At 37.1% G+C, this 13,203-nt stretch overlaps 1 protein-coding gene across 10 annotated transcripts in view; it reads left to right on the plus strand.

Annotated features, from left to right (window-relative positions):
- MFF (mitochondrial fission factor) overlaps positions 1-13,203 on the plus strand; it is a 32,235-nt gene that overhangs the window by 8,656 nt on the left and 10,376 nt on the right. For 4 of the 10 annotated variants that reach the window (XM_008975282.4, XM_008975278.4, XM_003821832.4 and 1 more), the window contains 3 exons: positions 6,008-6,096; positions 8,461-8,535; positions 12,952-13,110. In XM_008975282.4, the coding sequence (XP_008973530.1) occupies positions 6,008-6,096; positions 8,461-8,535; positions 12,952-13,110 (323 nt within the window). The remainder of the gene's footprint in view (positions 1-6,007; positions 6,097-8,460; positions 8,536-12,951; positions 13,111-13,203) is intronic. The other 6 variants (XM_008975279.4, XM_008975284.4, XM_055109152.2 and 3 more) reach the window with 3 other exon arrangements.

Here is a 13,203-nt window from a genome sequence, read left to right on the forward strand (position 1 = left end):
GAAAGATGAGTTTCTGAGATTAATACCAGCTGCCTATTGAAAGCAAAGATGATGGTTTGGACTTCAAGTTTATACAAGCTTATAGAAGGGTCCAGTAGCCTTCAAGAAGCACTCAACTGCAGTGAGCAAGGGAGGAAGGGGTAAGGGAGCCAGGGTTCTAGTAGCTTCTAGAAATCGACTGAAATAGAGAAGCAATAAGGCCCTGAGTGCTGATAACATTGATGATTCATTCAGGTGTTAACTCAGAATCGATAAAGTGAGATCCCCAGAACATTTGCTCTGTAGTAATCATTCTGCAGTGGATGCTAGAATGAGGTAGAGCAATAGTGCTCTACCTCAGCACTATTGGCATTTTGGACTGGAAAATTCCTTGTTGTGGTGAGAGCCACCTTTTTGCACTGTAGAATGTTTGCGACATTTGTGATCTCTGTCTACAAGATGCCATTACCATCTTCCAAGTCATGATATCCAAAAATGTCTGTAATAGCAAAAAGGTGGAAGCAAGTAAAATATCCATCAGCTGATGAATGGATAAGCAAAACATCATCTAGCCATATAGTAACTCTTATTCAGCCATAAAAAAATGAGGTACTGGCTGGGTGCGGTGGCTCATGCCTGCAATCCCAGCACTTTGGGAGGCTGAGGCGGGCAGATCACTTGAGGTCAGGAGTTCAAGACCAGCCTGGCCAACATGGTGAGACCCTGTCTCTACTAAAAATACAAAAATTAGCCGGGAATGGTGGTGTGGACGCCTGTAATCCCAGCTACTCTGGAGGGGGAGGCAGGAGAATCACTTGAACCCCAGGAGGTGGAGGTAGCAGTGAACCGAGATTGTGCCACTGTACTCCTGTCTGGGCAACAGAGCCAGACTCTGTCTCTCAAAAAAAAAAAAAAGGTACTGATACATGCCACAACATGGATGAACCTTGAAAACATGTAAAGTTTAAGAAGCCAGACAGCAAAGGCCATATATTGCATTTTTCTACTTACATGAAATATCCAGAGTGGCCAAATGAATGAAGACAGGATACAGAGCAGTGGTTGCCAGGGGGTTAGAGGAGAGGGGACTTGAGAGTGACTGCTTAATCAGTATGGGGTTTCCTTTTGGGCTGATGAAAATATTCCGGAATTAGATAGTGGTAATGATTACACAACGTTGTGAGTGTACTAAATGCCGCTGAATTGTACACTTCAACATGGTTAAAATTGTGTATGTTATGTGTGTTTTAAAATAAAAAAGAAAATACCTCCAGACATTGCCAAATGTTCTCTACAGGGCAAGATCACCCCCTACTGAAAACCACTGACCTATCTCAAGAAAGGAGAAGGCTTATGAGGAAGCCTATAAAATTGTTGTCTGAAAGCCTGATTGATGCAAGGGATAAATTTGTAGAAAGCAATTGTACTTGAGTTCTTAAACTGGCTTAAAGAATCCAGGTGAGCCCTTGAGGAGGGCTTAAAACATAACATAAATAATCCCTTAGCTCAAAGACAGTTTAAAAATCTGAGGCTTGGCTGGAAGAGAGGAAGTTGACAAACACTTTCAATATGCCTAATCTCCACCAATATTTGGAAATCAGCTCTAAGATAAGACCATTGCTTGGTGATTCTGTCTGCTGGGAACTAACAAAGCAACTGTTCAATAAACCATGTGATCTGGGCATGAAATACAAAATGCCCAAGTCATGACAGTTTTCAGTGTTCCTACAGTAGACTGAGCAGTGTGAATGAGGAGAAAGAAGCTGTAACACTGACATTACCAGCTCTTCTCAAAAAGGAATCCGAACTGGAGCCAGTGGGGAAGGATCTTCCAGAGAACAAGAAAGAAGAACTGTAAAGAAAGAGTTGGAAAATGCTGCCTGTAAGAAGATTTGACACAGCCTTGAACAGTGTGACTAAGTCAAAGTTGTGGACTCTGCCGTTATATCCTATCAATCAAGCCGTGATATGCTTTGAAAAAATCAGCTACAATAAACCCTAAGAGCTTTGTGAGAAGTCCATTGAAGTTGGAAGAAAAAACAGACTGGTCTAAAGATAGAGAGTAAATGCTTTTGCCCAAGTTGGCATCTCTTACTTCAAAGAGGAGAAATACGAGAATACTATTCATTTCTATAATAAATCTTTGGAAGAGCACTGAACCCCAGATATACACAAGAATCGTCAATAGTTAGGAATTAATCTGGAAAGAGCAAAATCAGTTGGCATATATAAAATCTGACCTGATTTTGGAAGAGAAGAGTAAAGGCATTGAGTGGTTTCAGAAATGGAACTATCTCCAAGCCATGCCAGCTTTATACAGAAGCCATCAAATGGCATCCTCCACAGGATGCCAAATTCTACAGTGGTTATGTCCAAAGTGTACAGCCAGAGCTGGAGGAGTAGAAGAAATATCTAGCTAGATCCACCCTTAACACAGATTATACTTAGAAAGCAGCAGCCTTAGAATCTGAAGGATGACACAAAAGCCATGAATGTCTAGCAGAAGGCCCTAGACCTGTAATTCTACCGTAAAGAAGTAGCAGATGGTTATTGGTGCCCAGTTCAATTGATATGACAACGCTAAGGATGTGAAGCAAAAAACCATAGCTATATGACATATCCTAAAACAAATGCAGAAGGGCTCCCAGGGACTCAGTGAATATTTAAAAGGGTCCTGTGGAAGCTTACAAAATCAAGAACTTCATGAATATGGGTCTGATCACACTTTGGTGATGGTTTCTTGAGCTCTTTTTCCTTCCTCATCACTTCTGGAAAGAGGAGCTAGGACTGCAATGAGCAGAATGGAGCAAAAGTCTGGAGAGAAGAGGAAAAGCTGAATTGTATATATGTATACACATTCATGCATGGAAAATTCGGAGATGTACACTTGCGTTCTTTGTACAGCTACAGTTTTATGGCCCTCTTAGCACAAGCATGGTCTCGTCACTGCTGACAAATTGGGCTATGTGTCCTTCCCAAAACCCGCAGTCACTGGCTTAGCTGTTCTCCCCATGATTTGTGATTTTAAATTTTGGACAGTGAACATGTTGGGGAGGGAAGATATTTATCCCAACTGTTCAGTCTACATTGATAATTTGTACCTTTCCCCCTTCTGCATAAAAGTCCCACAGAAAATGGGGATGAGTATAGAGGAAAAATACGAAGGCTCTGAGTAGATTCCTGAAGAAGAGGTGGGCTTTGAACAGATTGAGAGAATCAGCCATCAAAAAACCTAGAGGACATTTACTTGCCCAGGAATTTATGAACAATCAAATTTAACTTGGGGTGTAAGCATATTAAAGGAGAATTGTATGCAGGCATGCAAAGTGCCTAGTGCTACATGTTATATAACTATGTAGCACTAGACACTATGACCCAACTTCCAGGAAGCTGCTTGAACTTAGGAAACTATTTCTCAGCCTCAGGGATGAATAAAAGTAAGTGCATAATCACTGAAGGATAATTCTGAAAGACATTTTAAAATTTTGCATTGAGGCCAGGCACAGTGGCTCACAATTGTAATCCCAGCACTTTGGGAGGCCGAAGTGGGTGGATCTCTTGAGGTCAAGAGATCACCAAGCCTGGCCAACATGGTGAAACCCCATCTCTACCAAAAAATACAAAAATTAGCTGGTCATGGTGTGTACCTGTAATCTCAGCTACTCAGGAGGCTAAGGCATGAAAATCTCTTGAACCCGGGAGGCAGAGATTGCAGTAAGCCAAGATTGTGCCACTGCACTCCATCCTGGGCAACACAATGAGACCCTATCTGGAAAAAAAAAAAATCTCAGATTGAAACAAAACAAACATCCAGGCCGGGCATGGTGGCTCACACCTGTAATTCCAGTACTTTGGGAGGCCAAGGTGGGTGGATCACTTGAGGTTAGGAGTTCAAGACCAGCCTGGCCAACATGGTGAAACCCTATCTCTACTAAAAATAACAAAAATTATCTGGGCGAGATGGCATGCACCTGTAATCCCAGCTACTCGGGAGGGTGAGGCATGAGAATTGCTTGAACCCAGGAGGTGTAGGTTGCAGTGAGCTGAAATAGCACCATTGCACTCCAGCCTGGGGGAACAGAGTGACACTCTGTCTCAAAAAAAAAAAAAAAGAAAAAGGAGGAAAACATCCACCTGGGATTACAGGTGTGAGCCACCGTGCCCAACCAAAAACATCAATAAATATTGATTGATATTTTGAAAATCTTAATTTTCAAGTCCTTAATTCACACACTATTTGTTTTTTACTATAAAGTTTAATTTTTTAAAAACCATAATGTCGGCCGGGCGCAGTGGCTCACGCCCGTAATCTCAGCACTTTGGGAGGCTGAGGCAGCCAAATCATGAGATCAGGAGTTCAAGACCAGCCTGGCCAACATGGTGAAACACCGTCTCCACTGAAAATACAAAAATGAGCAAGGTGTGGTGGCACACACCTGTAATCCCAGCTACTCAGGATGCTGAGGCAGGAGAATTGCTTGAACCCGGGAGGCAGAGTTTGCAGTGAGTCAAGCCGAGATTGTGCCACTGCATTGCAGCCTGGGCGACAGAACAAGACTCTGTCTCAAAAAAAAGACAAAAAAAAACAAAACCATAATGTTGCCATGGCTATGTTAGTGGGGGGTTTTTTGTTTGTTTTGTTTTTTTAAGTATTTTTGTTGGGCACAGTGGCTCACACCTGTAATCCCAACACTTTGGGAGGCCAAGGTGGGCAGAACACTTGAGCTCAGGAGTTCGAGACCAGCCTGGGCAACATGGCAAAACCCCCATCTCTACAAAATACAAAAATTAGCCAGGTGCGGTGGTGTGTGCCTATAGTCCCAGCTACTTCAGAGGCTAAAATGGAAGGATCACTTGAGCCCAGGAGGCTGAGGCTGCAACGAGCCATGAGCATGCCACTGCACTCCAGCCTAGGTGACAGAGCAAGATCCTATCTCAAAAAAAAAAAAAAGGTATTTTCAAATAAGCAGAAAAGTTAATGATTATCACCGTTCTAGTTATCCATTTCTGTGTAACAAATCATCTTAAACTTAGTGGCTTAAAACAAACAAGCCTATGTTTTGCTCAAGCATTTTGTGGATTAGGTATTCGCAGTTGCCGTGAAGGGAAAAGCTTGTTTCTGTTCTTCAGTGTCTGGGGCCTAAGCTAGGAAGTCTCAAAGGCAAAGGATAACTCAACAGCTGGATCTGCAGTTATCTGAAGGTTTGCTCACTCACATGTCACTTGGTACTAGCTGTTGTCTGGGACCTCCATTAGGGTTGTTGGCAGGTGCACTTACACATGGCCTCACTGTGTGGCTACTTGGCCTTCCTTGTGTCATGGTGCCATTCTTCCAAATATGAACAACCTGGGGAAAGAAAGGCAGAAGCTGTACTGTTATGACCTAGCCTCAGAAGTCACTTTGCATCATTTCTATAGGAGTCACCAGCCCTCTGAATTTCAGGGGAAAGAAACAGATCCTGTCTCTTAATGAAGAAGGTCAAAGATACATTTCATAAGAAGAGCATGTGGGATTAGAGATTGCAGCCATTCTGGAATGCCAAAACCATTAAGCTAGATACATTTTTAGTCTAGTTTTCAAATATTCAACCAAATCTTAATTTGTTACAACCGTAGAAGCCAGAAACGTTTATTTATAATACAGATGCTCTCCATTTCCTGTATGTGCCTGTAAACACTTTTATAAATTATTCTTATAAATAAGTATATAGCATAAGATTAAACAAATAATAATTGTACCAAGTAAAATTGATACTTAAAAAGAAACTAGAGTAGTGTTCTTAAAGTAAATAGACGTTCCTGTTTATCTGCATTATAGTAAGTAGGGTGTGTGTGTGTGTGTGTGTCTTGTTTTGTTTTTAAAGCAAGTCTGTCAGTAATACACTGCCTGGCAGCAATTCTTGGTTGCCTTTTCTTAGTTTGTTGTAAGTTTTTTGAGTAGCCTTGTATCGAGGTTCTTTTGATGCTAAGCAGCTACTAGCCTACTAAGAATATTTCTATTTCCTTCCCTCTCTTTGTGCCTTAACAGATCCGAGCAGTTGGCAGACTAAAAAGAGAGCGGTCTATGAGTGAAAATGCTGTTCGCCAAAATGGACAGCTGGTCAGAAATGATTCTCTGTGAGTAGAAGCACTAGCATTTTATCTCGTTTGTAAGTTTTCTCAGGATATTTTCTGTACCCATGTTTTTCTAAATAATTACTTCATGTAGTTTTAAAAATTTGTTTTACATCAATTTTATATTTTTGTAATACTTTTTGTAATCTTAAAATCTAGCCATTTTGTTGGTCCTGAGAATTTTTCAGTCACCTTATCCTTTCCTATGTAGTATGATTTGCTAATTAAGTTGTCATAAGATGGTGAACTGGTCCTTTCCAGCTTTGCTTCTAATGAGCTATGTTGAACAGTGTAGCAAGACAAGTAGAATTTTTTTCTTTCCAAAAGTATTTTTTAGCTTTCTCCCTTACGATTCATTGAATTTTTGGGTCCTTTTCATTTTCAAAACATACAAGTATGTTGTTTAAAAGACTATTTGTTTAAACCTTTCTTTTTCATTTGGTTGTATTATCAAATTCTGATCTTAAAGCTACCACAAGATTATTAATGTCAGTGCTTTTTTACTTTTTTATTAAAATTAATGGATTTTTACAAACAAAATGTTCTTCGAAAACTGGTCAGAATTTTAATCAGAAAGTCATTGTCAGTAGTGGCTTTTTAAATATAAATTAATATTTCTTCCTCATTAATGTTTTGGCCAATTTTCGTGAACTCATGAACCACATGTGATGGCAAGTATCATGTAAGCGTCTGTGGAAACTGAAAGAATCAGGAGATGATACATCTCTTCTGAGAGCTAGCAAATCTAGATAGAAGCAAAGCGTTTAATTTTATTTGCAAAATAACTAGAGGACAATACAGTGATTTATATTACAGCATATTAATCTCTAGTTTGGACCTCTCTAAAGAGTATAGGGGTACAGAAGGGGTTTTGTTGGGGTTAGGGTCATTGATATTAAAGGTAGAGAGAGGTTTTTTTTTTTTCAAATCCTTGCTTTGAAAGAACAAGGAAGTTCTAATTTCTATATAAATTATTTGCTTGCCTTACTGAAATTCCATTCTCTTGTGTTAGGTGAAAGGAGAACTAAAACTGCTCTGATTTCTTATAGAATATTGAAATATCTCCTAAGGTAGTTAAAATTATTCTGAAAGGCTGTGTAGGAAGAGAGCAGGTTAAAATGAATATATATCTCCTTCAGGGAATGCTTATGCAAGATTCAACCATTAGTAATATAAAATTTTTTGATTGTGTTTTCCCTAAAGGTATCTGGTTAGCAGTGATGTCAGCAGGCCCATGAAATCCATTTTTTCTAGACTATTTCCAAATGTATTACACAAACGGTAAAGAGGCTGTATCATTTATGGCTAAGGTGGCTTCTTGATCTGCTTTAGAGTGATTAAACATACACTCAAGAGCTTTAATTATTTTCTTTTTGTAACATTATCCTAAGGCAACAAAGATTTCTAGTCAGCTTTTCCACTTTATAAAGATGTGGCTTACTATTTAGGTTCTTAGCTACTTTGACATTTTATATTAATAAAAACAAGATTATTGTAATATAGCACCACACTTATTTTTTCTCCCGAAGTATATATTATTGATAGCTGCATTCAGCTGAAGAGAAAGGAAACCCCTTTATTATGTACGAATACCAGTCCAGTGAAGTATAATTTAGAGTAGATGATATAGATGTTTTTGCATTTACTCAATAACATAAGTTCCTCATAACAGAAAAGATTTACAATGTTAACTAATACTTGACTTTCTTTTTTTTTCTTTAAGTTGCTTTAATGACATTTTCTAAATTTTTAGTAAAACTGAAAATCTCATTTTTGATAGTAAAAGTAATGAATCTTTATACATTTTCACAGTGAAACACTTAACATTGCTTAACCATATTTTTCATTATGGTTGTAAAGTATATTACCATGTTATATATGTATTTTGTTAATAATGTAACTTTGCCCTTTCTTTTCCTACTGTTGTTAATTTTATAATTTACAATTCATCTTTAAGAATCTACATCTTACTAACTTTAGAATTTTGTATAATGAACATATTATTCAGTGTTGTTAACGTAGTGAGGAAAAAACAATTGATATAATACCTCTATTAAAATAATTATTAAACTCTTACTATCTTTACCTACTTTAGTGTTTTCTTTGTAACATGAAATTGTTGTGCGTCATAGTGCATGAAACTTTGCCTGTCTCCACTTAATTTTATTCCATGGCTTTAAGAATAAAAGTGCGAACGGGTATGAGAGCAGGAGCACTAGCCTTTGTTTTCTTAATTACTTCGAAGAGGCAATAAGATTGTGGTCAGCTATTAGCGCAAAAGTGAATTCTAAACAGTAAAATCAGATCTAGCTTTTTCTTTGTGTTATAAAAGCTGAATATGTAAAAGAAGCATAATTATTATTTAAGGTGGCACAGATCAGATTCTGCCCCAAGAAATAAAATTTCAAGGTTCCAGGCACCGATTTCTGCACCGGAGTACACGTAAGATTTTATCTGCTCTGCTTTTGACAAGTAGTTGTTTTGATTTTGAAGGATTATGTTAATACTAATTTATTCACCAGGTAATTGACGTATGCTATCCTAATTATCTTCCTGTTTGGCTTTTTAGTACCTCTGTTTCAGGATTTCTCAAACTGTCATTATATGCTTTATTAAGGAAAAAAATAACTAGACCAGCTAAGTAAGTTGTATATGATTTTGCATGTGTTGGTGAAAGGAACATGGAATATAATATGCACATAAGGACGAAGCATCCTTTTTTGTTTATTTTGCTTTGGATGGTATAATAGTTCTCAACAGATTCAACTTCACCTGGTTCAGTGATCCCAATTTTTTTTTTTTTTAATTTCAGCACACTGTCTTTTCTTCTTCTATCTTGTTTCTGAAGGAGAATGGAGCATAAGTGTGGTTAGTCATTTATTTTATAATCCTATAGATGAAAACGATGCTTGGAAGCACTTTTTTGCTATTATTAAACCCACCCTTTCCATGTGACAAAATAAGTTATGAGAATGACTCACTCATGGAGCACAACGTTTTGGTATATAATACAAGTATTCAATAGCTAATACACTTCTTAAGCAGCAGAAGAAACTACACCGATAGCCAACAGTTTTCCTCTTATTCTAGTTCTATTATTATGCTTCCAGGAACTATTCAGTTGCAATAGATAGTGGCAATATATTAAAATTTCCTCTGTATTTAAAATTGCAAGAGAAATTAATATATTTGTGTTTTAGTGAAAATGTTTTCTCTTTATTGTTTTACCCTATTTTTTGGAAGAGTGATACCTCACCGAAGAGGTTAAATTCACAGGTTGGGAAACATTATTCCTATGAAAACTCAAAGAGGTACTTGATTTTGAACTTACTTTTAATAATGATATAGTTATGCCAAGTAAGTTTTTATTTAAATTTTAGTTCTGACAATTGGCTGGTGTTTTTTTGGTTGTTTTGTTTTTTTCTTTTGAGACGGAGTCTCACTGTGACTTCCAGCCTGGAGTGCAGTGGCGTGATCTGAGTTCACTGCAACCTCCACCTCCCGGGTTCAAGCAATTCTCCTGCCCCAGTCTCCCAAGTAGCTGAGACTGCAGGCACATGCCACCATGCCCGGCTAACTTTTGTATTTTTAGTAGAGACAGGGTTTCATCATATTGGCCAGGCTGGTCTTGAACTCCTGACCTCAAGTGATCTGCCCACCTCGGCCTCCCAAAGTGCTGGGATTATAGGCATGAGCCACTGTGCCCAGCCCTGGTGTTGTTTACGTAACTCTTACGTGATAAGATTTCATGTAAGCATGAGGTAGAGCTATTACTAACGAAGCATGGTAAACATCAGTGCTTTCTTCAAAATTTTCTAATCTTTTCTTTTAAAAAGGTAATGTTGAGTGAGACTTTGCTATTTTATAATATCACTGGAATCAGTTTATCAAATTGCATTTTTATTAAATTACTAATATATATATATAATGCCATTTACTTAATCTTCTCAGTGCCTTTGCAGTATGTTTACTTTTTTATTTTCCACAATAGTTCACTTGTCAAAACTACAGAAACAGGAAGTCTTTAAACCTTGGTTGGGTCCATGAGTGGACGGAGATGAAAGCGCTGTTTCCCTCCACAGTTGATACCTGTGGAGTACATTTTAGCTCCTGTCAAACTGATTGCTAAAATGGAGCTTATTCTTTTTTGTTTTTACATTTATTTGTAAAAAAGACCAACAAGACTGCTTAAAGTTTTAAAAAGGAAAGACAATTGCTAAATTATTTATTGCCTCTAATTACTAATGTAGTTTTGGCAATCTTAATGGTGATTTATTTCATCTGTGGATGGAATTAAATGTTACCAAACAAGGACATTTAATCTATACAGCACTGGCAAAAGTAGTCATCAATTAAAAAAAAAATACTCCCGATTTCGTTTTTGCTGTTTATGGAGGATTGCCATACACATGAATGAAAAGCTAATTTTTTTACTAATCTTTGAAATGTTAATTTCTTTTGAGAAACAACTACAACCTCAAGTTATGTTTTTGATGCTGGTTTTTGAGGAAATAAATATCTTTACTAGTATTGATAAAAACTTAATTTCATCTTTTATCTTTCTGCATAAGTATTTTTCATGTTAAATTATAACTGAGGATCATGTAAGGTTTTTTCTCATTGTATTCCAATTTCATGTGATCGTAAAATCTTAGAATTGAGAGAGATCTTATTGATTGTTTTAGAATCCAACCTTCTGCATTCCATCTTAGGAACTCTTTGCAGTTAGTCTGAAGTAAGTTTATGTTTGACTATTTTATAACATGACCTCCTCATTTCCTATATATGGACAGAAAATACTTGTACTTTTACCATTTAAATAAACAATTCATTATTGTTTGTTTCCGGCAAAAGGATTTCTCTTAGAGGAAGTAACCCTTCTTTTATTTTAATTTTTAATGGGCCAAAATCCATTAAGTTTTTTTCATGGATTTGAGTTTAGTTCGTTCATACTGTTGCCCCAAGATTATAATTCTAAATATTGATTATTGTAGCCTTTAATATGTTAGTATATAGCTGGTTTATTTATCAATACAGAATGATACACGAAGTGTTCAATTTAAACCCCCAAATGCAAAGGCAAAGTACGGATTTGTCCTTTAAAACTTGCTTGAGTGAATTTAGGCAGTTACACTGGCTGCTCTATCAAGAAGAGTGTAAGATGGATTGTTTGTTTATGTTGATGTGGAACTGGCCATTTTTTAATTCTCACAAGCAGTAAGAGCTTCAGGTTTTCCCAGTGCTGCCTAAAGAGAATTCTGAGTGTAAGACTAACATATAGTTTTGTTTCACAGATAGGATTTTTTTTTATTTGTTGGTTTGTTTGTTTATTTGTTTTTACCCTTCTGGAATGCCCGGTATGGGTTTTGCCAATTACCATGGATCAGTAGATAATGTTGGCTTATGTGTATTCCCAGAGATTGCCAGTCTCTGGACGGACATTTAAGGTCACTAGCCATGAGACTGCATCTGAAAATTTGAGTTTATCTTGACACCAAATTTGACCTAAATCCTATAGTGAATCAGGCTTGATAGATAGTTGCTTTATATGTTAAGATTTGGCTTAGATCTTTTAAGTAGTCTTTGAAAAACATGGTTTTCATATTATGGTACTTCTGTCTTTGGATCACCAAGCCATTCAAAGTTATTCATAAAACTGTGGAGGAGATTTTGTTTTTTAATTTTCTGGGACTCTGGGAATAATATCAGATGACTGTAACTATCCTGTCAAAAATTATCCCACTTATTTTGTAGTTTCCAAACAAATACATGCTGTTAGAAAAGATTACACAGTCAAAATAAGAGATTTTCTTTTTTCAATTGTTTACCATCTGCTTTGTTTTTATTCTTTCAGATGTAATACACATTGGATGACGTTTAGCCTGATGTTAGTTTTGCCTTGACGTTGAGAATGTTGAGCCCTCATTCCACTGTCGTAGTCTGTATGTCAGTTAAATACCTCACAATAGATAATCATACTGTAACGTTAAACAGCTCCCTGAAAATACTGACACAGATCTTAAGAGTTTAGGTTAGAACCATAAGAATTGGTTCATTCAGCTTTCAGAAAGCACTGGCAGGGGAGTCAAATGAAATTGTGAATCTCAGCCCACACATGAAAGAACGATTAAGATTATTGTCACTAAGAAGCCCAGAAATGGTTATCAGCCATTGATAATTTAAGAAGTGTCCTTGCCTTCTTTTGCTGTATTCACAGATTTGGGAATATTTTTATGCTTTAGTCATTTAACTAGAGAACATACGCTTACTATAATTAAACAATCAAAATGCTTTGTTACCAGTTTCTAAGACTAATTCATCCTTAAATCAGTGTCATTTATTTGTCATAAACTTCAACTTGCTTCATTGGCTTTACGAAGTATTTGAAATGGTGTTTTTATGGAATCACTTTTGATTCATGTGTTTAAACTTTGACATCTGTATGTGAGAATTCCCTGTCCTACTCTTCTAATCATCCATAAGTCGACAGCAGTGTTGTTTCTTAGAAGTTTGGTTTATTGAATTTGAATATAAACACGAAGTAAAGAATGCTGCTTCTCCATGGGAGGGGTTGAACACATTCATTGCTGTAGTTCTCTTCCCTTTCTACATTTCTTTCATATTCAGTTTATTTATTTTGATGTTTAGGGTTACAAAGTTATAAGTGCTGCCTTGTAGCTAGTTTTTGGAAACAATTCAAAATGTTTATTCTTTGACTGTTTTCTTGTGGGGAGAGTGAAGGGTGGGAAAGAGGGGCAAGAACACATAAGAAAATTAAGATAAAGACTGCTCAGCTGAAGTTTTATAAAAATCTGACTTGAGTGTTTTTCTCTTCATTTGCTGTGCTTGTGTAAACAGTGTGACACCATCGCCACAACAGGCTCGGGTCTGTCCTCCCCATATGTTACCTGAAGATGGAGCTAATCTTTCCTCTGCTCGTGGCATTTTGTCGCTTATCCAGTCTTCTACTCGTAGGGCATACCAGCAGATCTTGGATGTGCTGGATGAAAATCGCAGGTGATTGGCCATCCGTGACTCTTGACAGCTTTATTGCATATTTTTTGGCCTCTTGTTTAGTGGACTGTGGTGTCTTTCTTTTCTGTTTTTACC

The sequence above is a fragment of the Pan paniscus genome, chromosome 13 (genome assembly GCF_029289425.2).
Source record: "Pan paniscus chromosome 13, NHGRI_mPanPan1-v2.0_pri, whole genome shotgun sequence".
Classification (NCBI taxonomy): domain Eukaryota; kingdom Metazoa; phylum Chordata; class Mammalia; order Primates; family Hominidae; genus Pan; species Pan paniscus.